Consider the following 14,016-nt stretch of genomic DNA (forward strand, 5'->3'; position numbering starts at 1 on the left):
TGTTGCATCACCCCCTCCGGCCTGGAAATACCACTGGATCAAGATCCTACCAAGGCAAGAGGGCCATGGGTTAGGGGCCCCAGCCTGCTGCAAAGCAGTGTGGGATAGCAGCTGGAGGACTGCCAGAGTTTAGATGGGGATTCCCCCCTCCTGCAGAGATGCCTGCCTCCAGTCCCCAGTGGGGGTGGGAACCCAGTGAGGCAACAAACCTCAGCTCCATGATGGAGGTCATGGAAAGGGGAGGCTACAGGGGCAGGGCTTTCCACAAGGGGCGGGGCTTGGTGCCGTAAAGCCCTGCCCTCCTCCCCCGGCAAAGTCCCAGGCCTCCGTCGATTGAGAAATAGCGTGGTTTCCTCCCCAGGGCCTGCAGGGTGCCACTACATAACCCTGAAGGCAAGGAAGAGTCTAGGAGGCCAACGTGTGACCTGCTTTGCCGTGCCACCGTCCAGGCCACGGCCGAGCACCCCCAACCGGCATTGTGGGGCTATGGGCGACGGTGTGATCTACCCCTCAGTCTTCTTTGTGGAGGGGCAGGGAGACAGGATCCCCATCGTGCCCCCCCGGAGGAAACCTCACACCCGGCAGTGCTCACCTGTCCAGCTGGTCCTGGCTGCCCTGGTGAGCCTGGCACTGGTTGGCGTGGCTGTGGAGGGCTACTATCTGCTGCGCCTGCAGGGGGTGCTGGGGCAGGTGCCAGCACATGCGGTGAGTCCTGGGGATGGGGATAGGGATGGGAGCGGGGTGGGTGTGCCAGGGGCTGGGGTAACCAGTAAAGAGTTGAGTGTGAGCTTAGCTGTAGAGCAGGGGTCGTGTGTCTGTGTGAACATGGCTGAAGGGGGGTGTGATGGTGTGTATGTGTGTATGAATTTACCTGGCATTGTGTGTAATGGCAGCTGTATGTGTGTGAACATGGTTGAAGAGGGGGTGTAATTGGAGGGGGGGGTGTTGTGTGTATTTGCCTGGTGTTGTGTGTGATAGCAGGTGTGTGCATTGGTGTGCACACGCATGCACATGCGTTGGGAGATATCTGCATACCTGTGATAGTGAGCTTGGCTGAAGCTACATGTGTGGCAGTGTGCAGGGCGGAGAAGGTGGGGGACACTGCTGGAGAGAGGGGTACACATCTCACTCTGTGTGGTTGTGTGTGTGTGTGTGTGTGTGTGTGTGTACGTGCGCACGTGCATATCCTGAATACTTGCATTCCGTGTGTGTGCCTATGTGTCCCGGACACCTGGGCTCTGTGCGTGTGCATGTGTATGTGTGTAGGTCAGATGCTTGGGGTAGCAGGGCTGATGCCTGGGTTCTCTGGGCCTGCACGCGTGTGTGCTGTGTGTGTGTGTGGGCTGAGACAGGGACATTTTAGCTGGATAGAAACAGGCCTGGGGGATTTGGGGTGGACTCGTCTCTGCCAGACTCGGCTCATCTTAGCTCTGAGTTGTGTGTACTGACACCATGTTGCGCAGGCTGTGTGTGTAGCCAGGCTGTTGTGCTATGCTTTGAACATTGCTGACCTCTTTTCCTACCATCCATTTCAGGCTGCCGAGGCCCTTGCTGAGAAAGTCATACAAGGTAGGTGCCACTATTCCCTGGCCAGCCAGGAGGCCCCTGGCCTGGGTCCAAGCCTAGTTGTCGGGCACACGCACACACGCATGTGTGTGGGGAGTTGTGCAAACCAGGACACACACAGGCTTGGATGCACAACTTTGGTGGGGCGGGGGTCTGTGTCTGCGCCTGGCAGTCCCCTAAAATGTGGAGCATCTTCGTAGCTGGACAGCCATTTTATGGTGCCGCCAAGGGGCTGAACATGGGGCAATTTAGGGCACCTTGAACATATCTGTGACACCATACATATGCTGTCTGCCAGGGGATGAGATTGAAGCGTATCCCAAGAGCAGGTCCTGGCCTCCTGCCCCATAACTAGCCACCCCCCTTTTTCTTTCTGCACCCCCACCCCCCTCCACTTCCTCTGGTTACCAGCTGCCTCAAACCTTCCGTTGTCAGAGTGGAGCAAATTGGGGTTAATTATAACAGGTTGATGACAGACGAGGAGAGAAGGGGGATATTTTTAGTCCCAGGTCAGGGCCCAGAGACAGTCAGTAGCTTTGTTGGGCGGGGAAAAAATTTACAAAGCAAGTGGTTTGGAAAGGAAACATCTGATGTGAAATGGCAGGGGCTGCGGGTCAGGAGCGAGGGGCACTAGCAGGGCAGGGGGAGAGACAGGGCTGTGGGTTGGGAATGAGGGGCACCAACACAGCAGGGGGCAGATGGGGCTCCGGGACGGGAGTGAGGGGCACTGGCAAGGCGGGGCGGGGAGACAGGGAGCTGCAGGTTGGGAGTAAGGGGCACCGGCAGGGCAGGGGGGGAGACAGGGCTGCGGGTTGGGAGTGAGGGGCACCGGCAGGGCTGGGAGTGTTCCCTGTGCCTGTTTCCCCACCATATAGAGCACCTAGCAAGCATCTTTTGCTGGCCAAGCCTGGCACTGCACTACCATGTTTCCGAGCCCCTGAACTGCCCATGGGAAGAGTCTCCTCTGGGAGCAAGAGTGAGGGGACCACAATGGGCACTTGGGTGGCTCTGAGCCCTGTGGGCCCAGGCTGGTCTCACTGCCATCTCCCTTGTTTCCATTCCAGAGCGGATGCTGCAGACCGAGAAGCCAGCAGCTCATCTCATCGGTAAGCTCATTACCTGCAGCACTAACACGAGGGCACAGCCATTCTCCTTTTCGGGCAGGGAGGGAAGGGAGGGTGCAGGGGCAGCGGGGGGGCCCAGATGCTCAGGTTCTCCCCTCAGCTCTGGAAGAGAAGGGGGACCTGGGGTGGGGGGATTGGAGAGGTTTGGGAGCCTGGACTCCTGGGGTCCATCTGTCTCTGGGAGGTGAGAGACCTGGCAGGGTGGAGCTGGGCTGGCCGGATACCTGGGTCCTTCACCCTCCCTCCCTCCCCACCCAGGCTCAGAGAACACGACGAAGGGAGGCAAAGCGCTGCTGTGGGAGAGCACCAAGGACTGGGCCTTCGTGCGGGGGCTGGGCTACGAGGAGGGCGCGCTGGTGTGCCACCAGCCTGGGCACTACTACGTCTACTCAGTTGTGCAGCTGCGGGCAGTGTCAGAGGCCTGTGCTGTGACCTCCGCCACCCACAGAGTCTACAAGACCACCCCCCGGTACCCAGGGCCCCTGCTCCTGCTGCAGCGGCTCTTGGCCCCCCACTGCAGCTCCAGCAACCACTCGCTCTGGGCCCATGGCAGCGCCCTGGGCGGCCTCGTGCACCTAGTGCCACACGACCGCCTCTACGTGGACGTAAAGCCACGGCACCTGCTGCAGGTGCGCGACGGCACCCGCTCTGTCTTCGGCGCCTTCATGCTCTGAGTCCCCTATGACCACCACTGCCTGAACACCTGTGTTCACTGCCCCCTGGATGCCTGGGTTCACCGGGACCCAGACACCTGGGTTCTTTGAGGCAGGAGCCTGGACACCTGCTGCAGGTGCACAAGAGCGCCCACCCCATCTTCATGCTCTGAGCCACCTACAGCTGCCACCTCCTGGACTCCTAGGTTCGCCAGGGGCCCAGACACCTGCGTTCCCTGGGGCAGGAGCCAGGATGCCTGCTGCAGGTCCATGATGGCGCCTGCTCTGTCTTCAATGCCATCATATTCTGAACCACCCACGGTCACCTTCTTCCAGGTGCCTGGGTTCTCCAGGAGCACACGCTGGCTCCCACTCCACCTTTGGCGCATTCATGCTCTGAGATGGGGTCAGAGGCTGCCTCCCAGATGCCTGGGTTCTCTGGGAACAGGAGCTGGATGCCTGGGTTTACTCACCAGCTGTGGGAAGAGAAGGGGAAGGCTGGGGTCCCGGACACCTGGGTTCTGTACCTGGCTGTGGGAGGGGAGTGGGAATTAGGAATTAGTGGCTAGAGCAAAGAGGGCTAGGAGCCCAGACCTAGGTTCTTTCCCCTGCTGGAGCCAGATAACAGGGCTGGGAGCACCCAGACACCTGGCTTCTCTGTATGACTCTGGAATAGACAGTAGGGCCGAGGGAGCCCACACTCCTGAGTCCTGAGCCAAGCCTGAGGCAGGGAGTTGGGGGGGGCGATGGAGCTGGCTCCAGTGCCCTGCCCTGCCTTGCCCTGCCCTGCCCTGTTCCCCGCCCCCCCACTGCAGGCAACCAGTCCCCTCCCTGCCCCAGGCATTGGGATCCTACAGCTGCATGCAGCCCCCAAGCTTGGAAATAAAAGTTCTGTAATTTCTGAGCCATGGCCTGATTTCTCTGTGCCATGCAGGACACGGTGTGGGGGCAGAGCCAGGACACCTGGGTTCTTCAGGACAGGAGGCAGGGGCACAGCCTGGGCTGTGGGGGTCTGGGACATGCTGGAATAATGCATGTGTCTGTGGGTGCATGCATGTGCTGGGATCAGGCATGTGCGTATGCACACATGTACATGGAGTGGCTGGCACATGCTGGACTTGTGTGTGCTTGCACATGTGTGTACATAACAGCTGGCATGTTCTATGGTCATGCACGTGTGGCCATGGATGTGTGCTTGTGTGTGGATGCAACTGGCATGTGCTGGGATCATGTGTGTGCTTGCAGGTGCTGTGTGCTGGGATTGTGTGTGTGTGTGCACGTGTGCATGTGCATGCAGCAGCAGCCACATGCTGGGAATATTCCTGTGCACATCTGTGTGTGTTTGCAAGGTCTGGCACATGCTGGGATTGCACGTGGGTCTGTGCAGAGGTGCTGGCATGAGTGTGCATGTGCTTAGCACATTCTGAGATCACACACATGCAGGTGTGTGCACCTGCATGCAGCAGCAGGCACTTGAGCCAGTAGAGCCCTCGCAGCCCCACAGCTGCCAGCCCCGGGTGCCCCCCACACTGGCTTATATTGGAATGAGCTGCCCCCCAGCCCCGATCTGCCCTCTTTGGCCTCTTAAATGCTCTTGGGTGGTGAGGGGGCAGCTGAGTGCCAGGGGGCAAGCTCCAGCCTGGGCCAGGGCTCTGACCCAGGGATCCTGCTTCCCAGTGGCTCCCAATTGGTTGTGTCTGCTCCCAATTTCCCAGACTGGTGAGGCTGGGGAGGGAGCCAGGGGAGTGTGGCCTAGTGGCTGGAGCTGAGCTGTCCCCAGGGTCAGAGGTCAAGAGTCTTGACAAAAGGCAGGGCCAGGGATGCAGAGATGCCACCCTCCCCCCATTGCCTCTCACCCTGTGAGAGCCATCTTTGCCCCACCACAGGTCTACCCCCAACCCCTGAGACTGTCCCCAATGGTGCTGGGAATGAAGAAGCAGCTGTGGGCACTAGGGGTCAGCAGAGATCCATCCCTTGGGTCTGGGATGCAACTGCCTCTGGGGTGGGGCAGGGTGGGTAACAGCCCCCAGGCCTGACGTCAGGGCCATGGGTCCAACAGCGGACTGCACAGGGGCTCTGATGGGGCATCGCAACCCCCCTACATGGGGAGTTCTCTGCCTGCCCAGCCCTGGTGGTGTCCCTCACTCCCAACCTGCAGCCCCCCCCCCCCAACAGGTGCTCCCCACTCCCCAGCTAAAGCCCACAGCTGCATCTCCCATACCAGACTGTGGTGAGCTCAGGGCCGCAACCCCTCATTAGCTGGCCCACCTGGGCCACTAATTATCTCTAAGCCTGGCTGGCACCTCTCAGGAGCTTTCTGCCTATAAACAGGGTCTCAACACCTGCTATAGGCTCATCCCTGAATTCTTGACCTTTGACCTTGGACCCTGGGGAGATCTCAGCTCCACCCTTTAGGCAACACTACCTCAGCTGCCTGTGATGAACCCATGGCAAGCCAGGTACTGACCCATTGGGAAGCGCAGCCTGATGCAGCCACCTCTGGGGTGGAATGTTAGGGCTGGGCCTGAGAGCCCGGATACCTGAGTTCTCTCCCAAGCTTTGGGAGGCACTGCCTTGTATTATGGCCTCCACCCCTGGGACTAATCAGATCCTTGCCTCAATTTCCCCAGTGCCCCCTGGCAGTGATGGGGGGAGGAGGGCACTTGGGAGCTCCCCACTCCAGGCAGCTCCTTCCCCCTCTCAGTCCTATGGCACCCTCTGGTGGCAGAGGCCAAGGCTGGAGTAGCCAGCTGGCTGCCTTGATCTGTGGCCCAGATGCCCCCATTGCTGCCCTGTCCAGAGCCCACGAACAAGCCCCACACCCTCCCTTCACACCAGCAGGGCCTGGTCCATCCCAGCCATTGCAGGCACTGTACAAAGACCCAGTCATGATTCCCTTGCAGCTGCCAGGGTGGGGGACAGGGGGAAACTGAGGCATGGTGGCTGCAACAGTGGGATCGGAAGGTGAACCCAGCCATCCGAGCAAGGCTGTAGGGGTGGGGCAGGATGGACAGGCCTGGACCCACCGGATGAGGATGTGGTTTGACTTCCCCACTGTTGTGATGGCACAGAGCCGTGACTCCTGCCCACTATTGGAGGGAGGGCAGGGCTAGATGCTATCTAATCCCTCCTACAGCCACCCCCCCATGATGTCACAGGCTGGGGTTCCAGGGGGATTCCCGTCCATCCACAAGGCAATGGGGATTCCCTCTCTTCCTCTTCCCTGATGACCCAGGTGCATTAGAAACTTGAAAAGGGCTGGGGGGGGCGGTCAGGGAAGTTCCACCCCCCTTCTGTGATCCCCTGCCCCAGCCTTGATCTAGCAACCCCCAGCCCCAGCAGAGAGAGACTAAGTGACTAGGCCAAGGCTACACAGAAAGGCAGTGGCAGGGGATAGACTGGGCCTGATCAAGCAGCCCCTGTCCTGGCCTGGTCCCCTCCTCAGCCCCCTGCTGGAGTCAGGCTGGGAGGTGGGGCTGGGGGTTAGAGCAGCAGGGCCTGGATGCCTGCAAGGGAGCTCCCCTGCATTCACCTGTCCCCTGTGGCTCCAACCGCTATGCCACACTTCCCCGAGTGCCTGTGATGATCCCCTGGCAAGCATGAGGATGGGAGAGAAGCTGTCTGATGCAGCCACTTCTGGGGTAGAACATCCTGGGGCTGTGTATCCAGGGTTCCCCCTCTAGTCGGGGACTGGTCTGGGGAAATGGGACAGATGGAAGAACTGCGAGCAGTTGCCCTCCCCCCCAACCCCAATCTGCCCACCGCAGGACAACAAAGAAGTTTTTCCTTATGTCCAGTCTAAAACAGTCTTCCAGTAGTTTGTGACCATTAAACCTTACCTCAGTTTCCCCAGCCTCCCTACTGGGGACTGGGGTAAGGGCAGCTCTAGGTCCTGCCCCATGCCCTCCAGTATCCCCTGATGACAGGCCCCAAAACCTGGAGCCTCAAGTGCATTAGGAGCTTGACAAAGGCTCCTGATGATAATGACCCAAGATAAATAACTGAATAAACAAGTCCTGATGGACGCAGGGGAGGTGGGGAGAGGAGAGCAGAAGACACAGCTCCCATAAGGATGGAGCGGGGGAGGGGAAGCAGGAAACCATTACAATGCAATGTGGTTAAGAATCAGATAAATAACTTTAATTAGCTTTCTGCTACACCCATCACCAGACAACATCAATAAATAAAGCCCTGTAAAGTGCATTGTGGAGATGAGAAGGGGTAGAAACCCAGTCTGAAGTGTTCTTGAAGACAGGAGAGAGGGGAATGAAGGGCCTGGGGTCTTTCCGGGGAAGGATGGAGATTTGGGAGCCTACAGTGGTGAGGAACGGAGATTTAGGCACCCACAGCATGGCTGAAGACGCACTTCACCCCTCCCCAGCCCCTAGAGACCAGGCGCCCTGAGGTCTAACAGTCCGTGGGGGTGGAAAAATATATAGATTCCTTTAGCACCATTTAGGGTTCAGATGAACAAGAAGCTGCGAAGAACGAAGAACGCCTCGGCGTGGAAAACCCCATGAGGTTTCAAGCAGCTCCCGTCAGCCGAGACTTGTGTTTCCACCCACAGGCAAAATCCAAGCCCCTTTCAGGAAGCCTGTAAGAGCACAGTCCTCTAGATTTCATCCACTCCCCCTGCCCCCACCAAGAACAAAAACCAGGGCCACCCCATAGCAGATCAAACTGAGGAGTTAGGAGGGAAATGGGGTGTTTCCCGAGCCAGGCTGGGTCTTCCCTGGGCTAGAAAAAATAGTCTGGGGAAAGGGAAGTGGGGGCAGGGGAGAGTTTTGGGTTCAAGTACTCAGTATTTGGCTTTCTCCTAGCCCCTGATCTCTGTTACCCACCCCCGTTGGGCTGCTCCGGAGTGGGAAACCAGGCTGGAGGAAGTGACGATGATCTTGGTAATGCTATGACCAGAGCCCAAAGGAGAGACTGGGGGAAAAAATAAATCTTCCCCCTCTCCTCAGTTTGCTCTGAAAACAGACTGTTGCCTCAAGGAGACACTCCCTTCTTTTGTGCCCTATAGGGCATATGACACACAGCGGAGCCACCAAGAATCCGACCAGCGGAAGGTGGCACCGGGGTCCTGAGTTTTTGGGGTTTTTTTACCCCTCTCCAATCTCTATCCATGCCAGGAGGGAAAGCAGCACTGTTGCAATGTTACCACCTTATAAACAACCCCCCCACATACACATAATAAATAAAAAACAATGTCCGTCAAAGATTTCCCCATCCCCGCCAGATCTAGGGGGTGGAGGACAGTCAGGATCAGGGCCAGCTTGTTGAACTGGAAGGGGTATAGCTGAATACCCCTCCTGCCCCTCCCCCCCACCCCCGATTGGTCCTGGCATCTTCTGCATAGGCTTGACCAGCTGATTGTTCATGGATCCCAACGGCTAGCATCCATCACCAGATCTCTGTTTCACCCGGACGGTGACTGGTGGGGATGGAGGGGGAATTTCATAATCCCCCACTGTCCATTGAGTCCCCACCAGGCAGCCGGAGGAGCCCCAAGAAGTTGCGGGTTCTCCCAGCACTCTGATCCAACTGCCATGTCTCCGGGGCTCGGGGCTCAGTGGATAGGCGGGCAACCAGGCGGGTGCCAGCTTTGAGGTAGCGCATACCCAGAGACAGCTGGGATGGGGCCTTACCGGCCTGGGGTGCCAAGAACAGCTGTACTGTGATGGCTGGGGTCATGGTGATGCCCTCCACGTGGACCTGAAGCTCCACGGTGCTGTTCTCCAGGCAGGAGCGGGCAACCACGCAGGTAACCGCAAGCTGGGCATAGAGCAAGTAGAGGCCAGGGACTTTGACTTCCAGCTGGTGCGTGGCCTTGTTGTAATGGAAGTCCGGGCTATGAACCACACCATAGATGCCTTCCTCATACTGCAGCTCAATGTTGTTTGGGCTGTCTTGTAAACTAGCTGGAAGAGAACAGAAAGAGGCAGGATGGTTAATTCAGTCATGTGTCATAGCACCCATATTGCAATCATCTTATAGGAAAGTCTCCTAACCACAGGGAGAATGAGACCCCCACTTGTGCCTGTGCTAACACCCAATCCTCTTTCAGGATCCAGGAGCATTGGGGTGCAGCAGAAATATCACTGCACTCTCTGCTGGCTGGAAAATGGAAGAGCTGTATTGTGTGTCATAGCTTGTGTACTGCTAATGGCTCGTAGGAGTCACCTAACAGCAAAGGGAGAGATAATTCCCTCATGCTTGTTTTAACATCCCATCCCCTTCCAAGATCTGGGAGCACTGAGATGCCCTCTACTGACTGGAAATCTAAGTGGCTCAGCTGTGTGTCATAGCCCCTGTAGTGCTGCCAGCTCATGAGAAAGTCTCCAAACAGCAAGGGAAAGATGATTCCCTCATGCTTGCTCTAACACCTGATTTTCCCTGTCCACAGTCTGAGCAGAAACACTACAGTGCCCCTTGCTGGCTGGAAACCTGAATGGCTCATCTGTGTGTCATAGCCTCCATACTGCTGCCACTTCATAATAGAGTCTCTTAACAGCAGGGAAAAGATGGCTCCCTTATGCTTCCTCCAACACCTGATCCCCTTCCACAACCCAGGAGTACTGGGGTGGAGCACAGCTGCTACAGCAGCCAGGGGGACACCTGAATAGAGACACTGTTTGTCATAGCCCCCGTCATAGCATCTTTGAACAGCAGACGAAAGATTATTCCTTCATGCTTGCTCTCACACCCAGTGTCCCCTTCCATGGCCCTGAATAGATCCACTGTGTATCATGTACCCTATACTGCCAAGAGGAGAGTCTCCCACAGGTTACAGCCCCTGCATGGCCAATGGCACATAGGAGAGTCTCTTAAAAGCAGGGTCCTGTCTATGAAGTGGCATTCCTGTCCTGCTCTGGAGGGGCCTGGATCATACTGGGGGCAGCAGGCAGCAATTCTCTGGGGCCTAGACTGAAGGCCAATGCACTGGACCACACGGGGGCTTTGCAGCATTGCTCTGTGGGTAAATCCCATGTGTCACCCAGAGCCAGGCACCCCCTAGTCCCCACCCCGCTCCGTGTGCCAGCCTCAGCACCTTGCAATGGAAAGCAGCAACTCTCTACACCCCCAACCCATGATACTGGGTGAGACTGGGAGGCAGGAAGGGGATCACGGAAACCTTCTGTTCTGCTGAAACCGGAAAATAAATATTTATAGTCCTATACACATGCATGTGGTTGAGCCAAGAGCCTCAGAATGAAGAGGGAAGGGAAATGCTCCCCCATTTACCGTATGTCCTCACATACCCCATGCCTATGGGACGTGCCTTTCAAGGGTTGTATATTAATCAAATGACTCAAAATGTATTTTTTCCCACCACTCTTCACCTGTTTTAACCCCACCCCATATTTCTATGCCTAATAGGAAGGCGGTGAGCATTATACATAAATCAATATGGTATTTTTGGTTGACTCCAAATGCATTGACTCTCCCTCCAGCCCTTAATGATTCAGACCATGGAAGAACACTTTGTTTTGCTTTGGCTCAGCCCAGGGTTGAAAAATGCAGCCATCTCTGGGGTGAAGCAAAGCAGGCAGCTGCCCATAACAGTTTTCCAGGGGAAGCCAGCAAAGAAAAAGGATCTCTCGCCTGATGCAGCAGGCCTCTGTGGCTCCAACAATGGGGCTCGGCAGAGACTAAAGCTACCTGCCGTCCCAGAACTGCCCAGAAGGAAGCAGGGAGGGTGGGTAGAAGGCAACGTAAAGCAAGGGTCCCAGTAAGCGGGGCTGTTGTATTGTGCTCACTGATGTTGCCTGAATGATTGGGGAAGAGCTGAGCCTGGATCTAATGGTAGGGGCTGGTGGAGCCGGATGGACAGACGGACAGGCAGGTGCTGTATGTGTGAGCTGGGAGTCCTTGAAGGGAGTGGAAAGGAGCCATGGTGGCAGCTTAGCAGCTACTGGCCATGGGGGCCCAGTCCTCCCAGTAACCTGCCCCACCCCACCCCATCCGCCATGCCTTAGAGCTACTCACCTTTCTGGATAAGCAGGTGGGCACCAGACACGTGCTGCAGAGAGAGGGGAGAGGAAGGAGTTTTAGAAGGGGCTCGGATCAGGCTGGGGTTGGGAAGGGGGTCTGGGCCTGGAGCAAGGATCACAGCCCGCAGCTGCCCAGCAACACAGGCAGACACTGAATCTCCACCACCCCCCACCTAAGGTGGGGAAACAGGCATCCCGGCACCACTGTGGAGAGGATGATGGGGACAGAGCCTCCCTAGACAGACAGACAGACATGGTGTCCCCCCCCCCCCCCGCCTCCCGCATCAGATCTCCAAGCTCAGGACTATCCCACCTCTCCAGGTGGGGAAACTGAGGGACCCCCCTGGCACCCCCAGGGCTGCTGAGGACACAGCCTGGGGTTGAACAGACCCCCCCACAAGACAGATAGACAAACACTGCCCCCTCCCACCCCATCTCCAAGCCCCATCTCCCTCCCTGCCCTCCACCAGGTGGGGAAACTGAGGCACAAACTGCCTAGCACCACTGAGGGCAGAGCCTGGGGTTGGACTAGGGTTGCCAACTCTGACTGAAGCTAACCCAGTCGCAAGATCAATCTGCCGCGCCACCATCAAGAGCCACGGGGAAATCCATACCAATTCCAGTAGGCTCCCAGGCAATCCAGGAGGGCTGGCAACCCTAGGGTGGACAGACCTGCCCCCGGGACAGACAGACAGTGCTGCCCCGCAAGAGACAGACTAGACGCCCCATCTCCCTCCCTGCTCCCCCCTCCAAGTGGGGAAACTGAGGCACAGGCTCCCTGGCACCGCTGGGGGCACAGCCTGGGGTCGGACAGCCCTCCCCCCCGCCCCCGGCAGACAGACAGAGACGCTGCCCCCGGCGCCCGCTCACCTGCAGGCCCCCCAGCAGCTCGGGCTGGGGCAGCGGCGGGGGCCAGACGCGCAGCGCCGAGCACAGCGCCAGCCCCAGGCAGGCAGCGCCCAGCGCGCCCAGCGCCGCCAGCAGCAGCGCCTGGCAGGGCCCGGGCCTGGGGGCCGCGAGGGGGGCCGGGGCCGGGGCCGGGGCCGGGGCCGGGCCGGGCTGGCTGTGGTGCTGCGGGGACATCGCGGCGTCGAGCGGGGTGAGGCGGCTCCGGGCGCCGCGGCTTTAAGGGCTGCGGAGCCGGCGGGGGCGGCGCGGGGTTTCCGCGGGCGGCTCCGAGCATCACGGGCAGGAAGAGCCGGGGGGATGGAAGGAGCAAGGAAGGAAAGAAGGGAGGGGGAGGAAAGAGGGGGCAGAGGAAGGGGAAAGAGAGAAAGGGAGGAGTGTGGAAGGAACGAGGGGGGAAGAGAAAGGAAGGAGAAGAGCGGAAGAGAAGGGGGAGTGGGGAAGAGAGAAAGGAAGGAGGAGTGGGAGAGGAAAGACAGGGTGGGGGAGAGAAGGAGAGGAGTGGGGGGAAAGAAGGGAGGAAGGAAAAAGAGGAAGGGAGGAAGGAGGAAAGAAAAGAAGACGATAGAAAAGGGGAGACAAGAGGAGGAGGGTGGAAGAAAAGGCAAAAGAAAGAAGGGAGGAATCCGGGGAGAGAAAGGGAAGAGGAGTGTGGAAGAGAAGGAAAGAAGGGAGGAGGATGGAAAAGCAAAAGGGAGGAGCGTGGACTTTGACTTTTTAATTACTTTATTCAGGGGTTCAGGGATACAAAAAGGGTGGCCGCTTACAAAGCGAAAAACCAAACAAATTACTGTCAAACCAAGAATACCATGTCACTGCATTCAACACATCACACCGTGACAGACACCTTCGCTACATTTCACGTCATGCCTTACATGCTAGCTATGTGGCCGGAGTGCCGGCCACACGGTCACAACTATAGATAAACGATTCGTACCCTGCTCCATCCAATCATACAGGTAACAAAGCCTTCAACCTCCCACACAAAAAGAAAGCAAAAAAGCAGCCTGTTGAGGGCCCAGGACGGCACAAGCTGGAGATCATAGTCCAACACCTAGCCAGCCCGGTCACCCAGACCGGTCATGACATCAGAGCGTGTATTTGAGACAGCCGTCCCCACCTGGCACAGCGCTCCCTCAAGGGCCCAGCGTGTCTCAGAGGTGGCACCGCCCGCCGGAGCACAGCATGCTCAAACTCCAGCGAGAGGCACGCCTGCACCAGAAGGCGGAAAAGCCGCAGGGCATCATCTGAGCCGGTCCCGGCAAGCCGGTTTCAGCGGCTCTTGAGGACGGCCAACTTGGCCTGACCCAGTAAGAAGCTGACCAGGCAGACGGGGCCCTTCTCAGCCACCCAGTACGGGTAGGAGCACACGTAGGTGGTCTCCAAAAAGCTCCTGCCCAGCACCTGGAGCAGCGGCCCGAGGGTGACAAAGAGCGGCTGCAGGCGGGGACAGTCAAGGAAGGCATGAAAGAGGGTCTCTTCAACACCCCCCCCGGGGCAGAACGGACAGGCTGTCGAGGCGGCTGGGTCAAAGTGGGACGCAAACGTGCCAATGGCTAGGATGCTGTGCAGCAACCACCACTGCAGATGAGAAAGAAGGGAGGAAGGAGGAAGAGAGAAAGGGAGGGGATGGAAAAGGAAGAGAGGAGAGAAGAGGAGAGTGAAAGAGGGCAAAAGAGAAGGGAGGAGGGTGGGGAGAGAAAGGGAGGAGTGTAAACATGTGGAAGAGGATTATGGATAGAGAGGGTGAGAGAGAAGGGAAGAGAGTGGGGG

At 58.0% G+C, this 14,016-nt stretch overlaps 2 protein-coding genes across 2 annotated transcripts; one reads left to right on the forward strand and one right to left on the reverse strand.

Moving 5' to 3' along the window:
* The first annotated feature begins 359 nt into the window (after nt 1-359).
* On the forward strand, nt 360-4,212 carry TNFSF14 (TNF superfamily member 14). The gene is made up of 4 exons (XM_090060249.1): nt 360-705; nt 1,536-1,569; nt 2,631-2,672; nt 2,949-4,212. The coding sequence occupies exons 1-4, from the start codon at nt 487-489 to the stop codon at nt 3,362-3,364; spliced, it is 711 nt and encodes a 236-aa protein (XP_089916375.1). The 5' UTR covers nt 360-486; the 3' UTR covers nt 3,365-4,212.
* A 3,254-nt stretch (nt 4,213-7,466) lies between these two features.
* Nucleotides 7,467-13,900, reverse strand: TNFSF9 (TNF superfamily member 9). Its single transcript, XM_090059964.1, has 3 exons — nt 12,208-13,900; nt 11,333-11,366; nt 7,467-9,264 (listed from the first exon to the last, which is right to left on the reverse strand). Exons 1-3 carry the CDS (start codon nt 12,418-12,420, stop codon nt 8,801-8,803), a joined length of 711 nt encoding a protein of 236 aa, XP_089916090.1. The 5' UTR covers nt 12,421-13,900; the 3' UTR covers nt 7,467-8,800.
* Between the last annotated feature and the right edge of the window lie 116 nt (nt 13,901-14,016).

This window comes from Crocodylus siamensis, chromosome 8 (assembly GCF_052110815.1).
Source record: "Crocodylus siamensis isolate JL-2025a chromosome 8, ASM5211081v1, whole genome shotgun sequence".
NCBI classification, from domain to species: domain Eukaryota; kingdom Metazoa; phylum Chordata; order Crocodylia; family Crocodylidae; genus Crocodylus; species Crocodylus siamensis.

What these genes read in the sequence shown, in the direction of transcription:
- TNFSF14 (XM_090060249.1), top strand. Translation starts at nt 487, where the DNA reads ATGGGCGACGGTGTGATCTACCCCTCAGTCTTCTTTGTGGAGGGGCAG. An exon ending in GGCAGGTGCCAGCACATGCG is followed by an intron (nt 706 to 1,535) that starts GTGAGTCCTGGG and finishes CATCCATTTCAG; the next exon opens with GCTGCCGAGGCCCTTGCTGA. An exon ending in TGCTGAGAAAGTCATACAAG is followed by an intron (nt 1,570 to 2,630) that starts GTAGGTGCCACT and finishes TTTCCATTCCAG; the next exon opens with AGCGGATGCTGCAGACCGAG.
- TNFSF9 (XM_090059964.1), bottom strand. Translation starts at nt 12,420, where the DNA reads ATGTCCCCGCAGCACCACAGCCAGCCCGGCCCGGCCCCGGCCCCGGCC. An exon ending in AGCTGCTGGGGGGCCTGCAG is followed by an intron (nt 11,367 to 12,207) that starts GTGAGCGGGCGC and finishes CTCTCTCTGCAG; the next exon opens with CACGTGTCTGGTGCCCACCT. An exon ending in CCACCTGCTTATCCAGAAAG is followed by an intron (nt 9,265 to 11,332) that starts GTGAGTAGCTCT and finishes GTTCTCTTCCAG; the next exon opens with CTAGTTTACAAGACAGCCCA.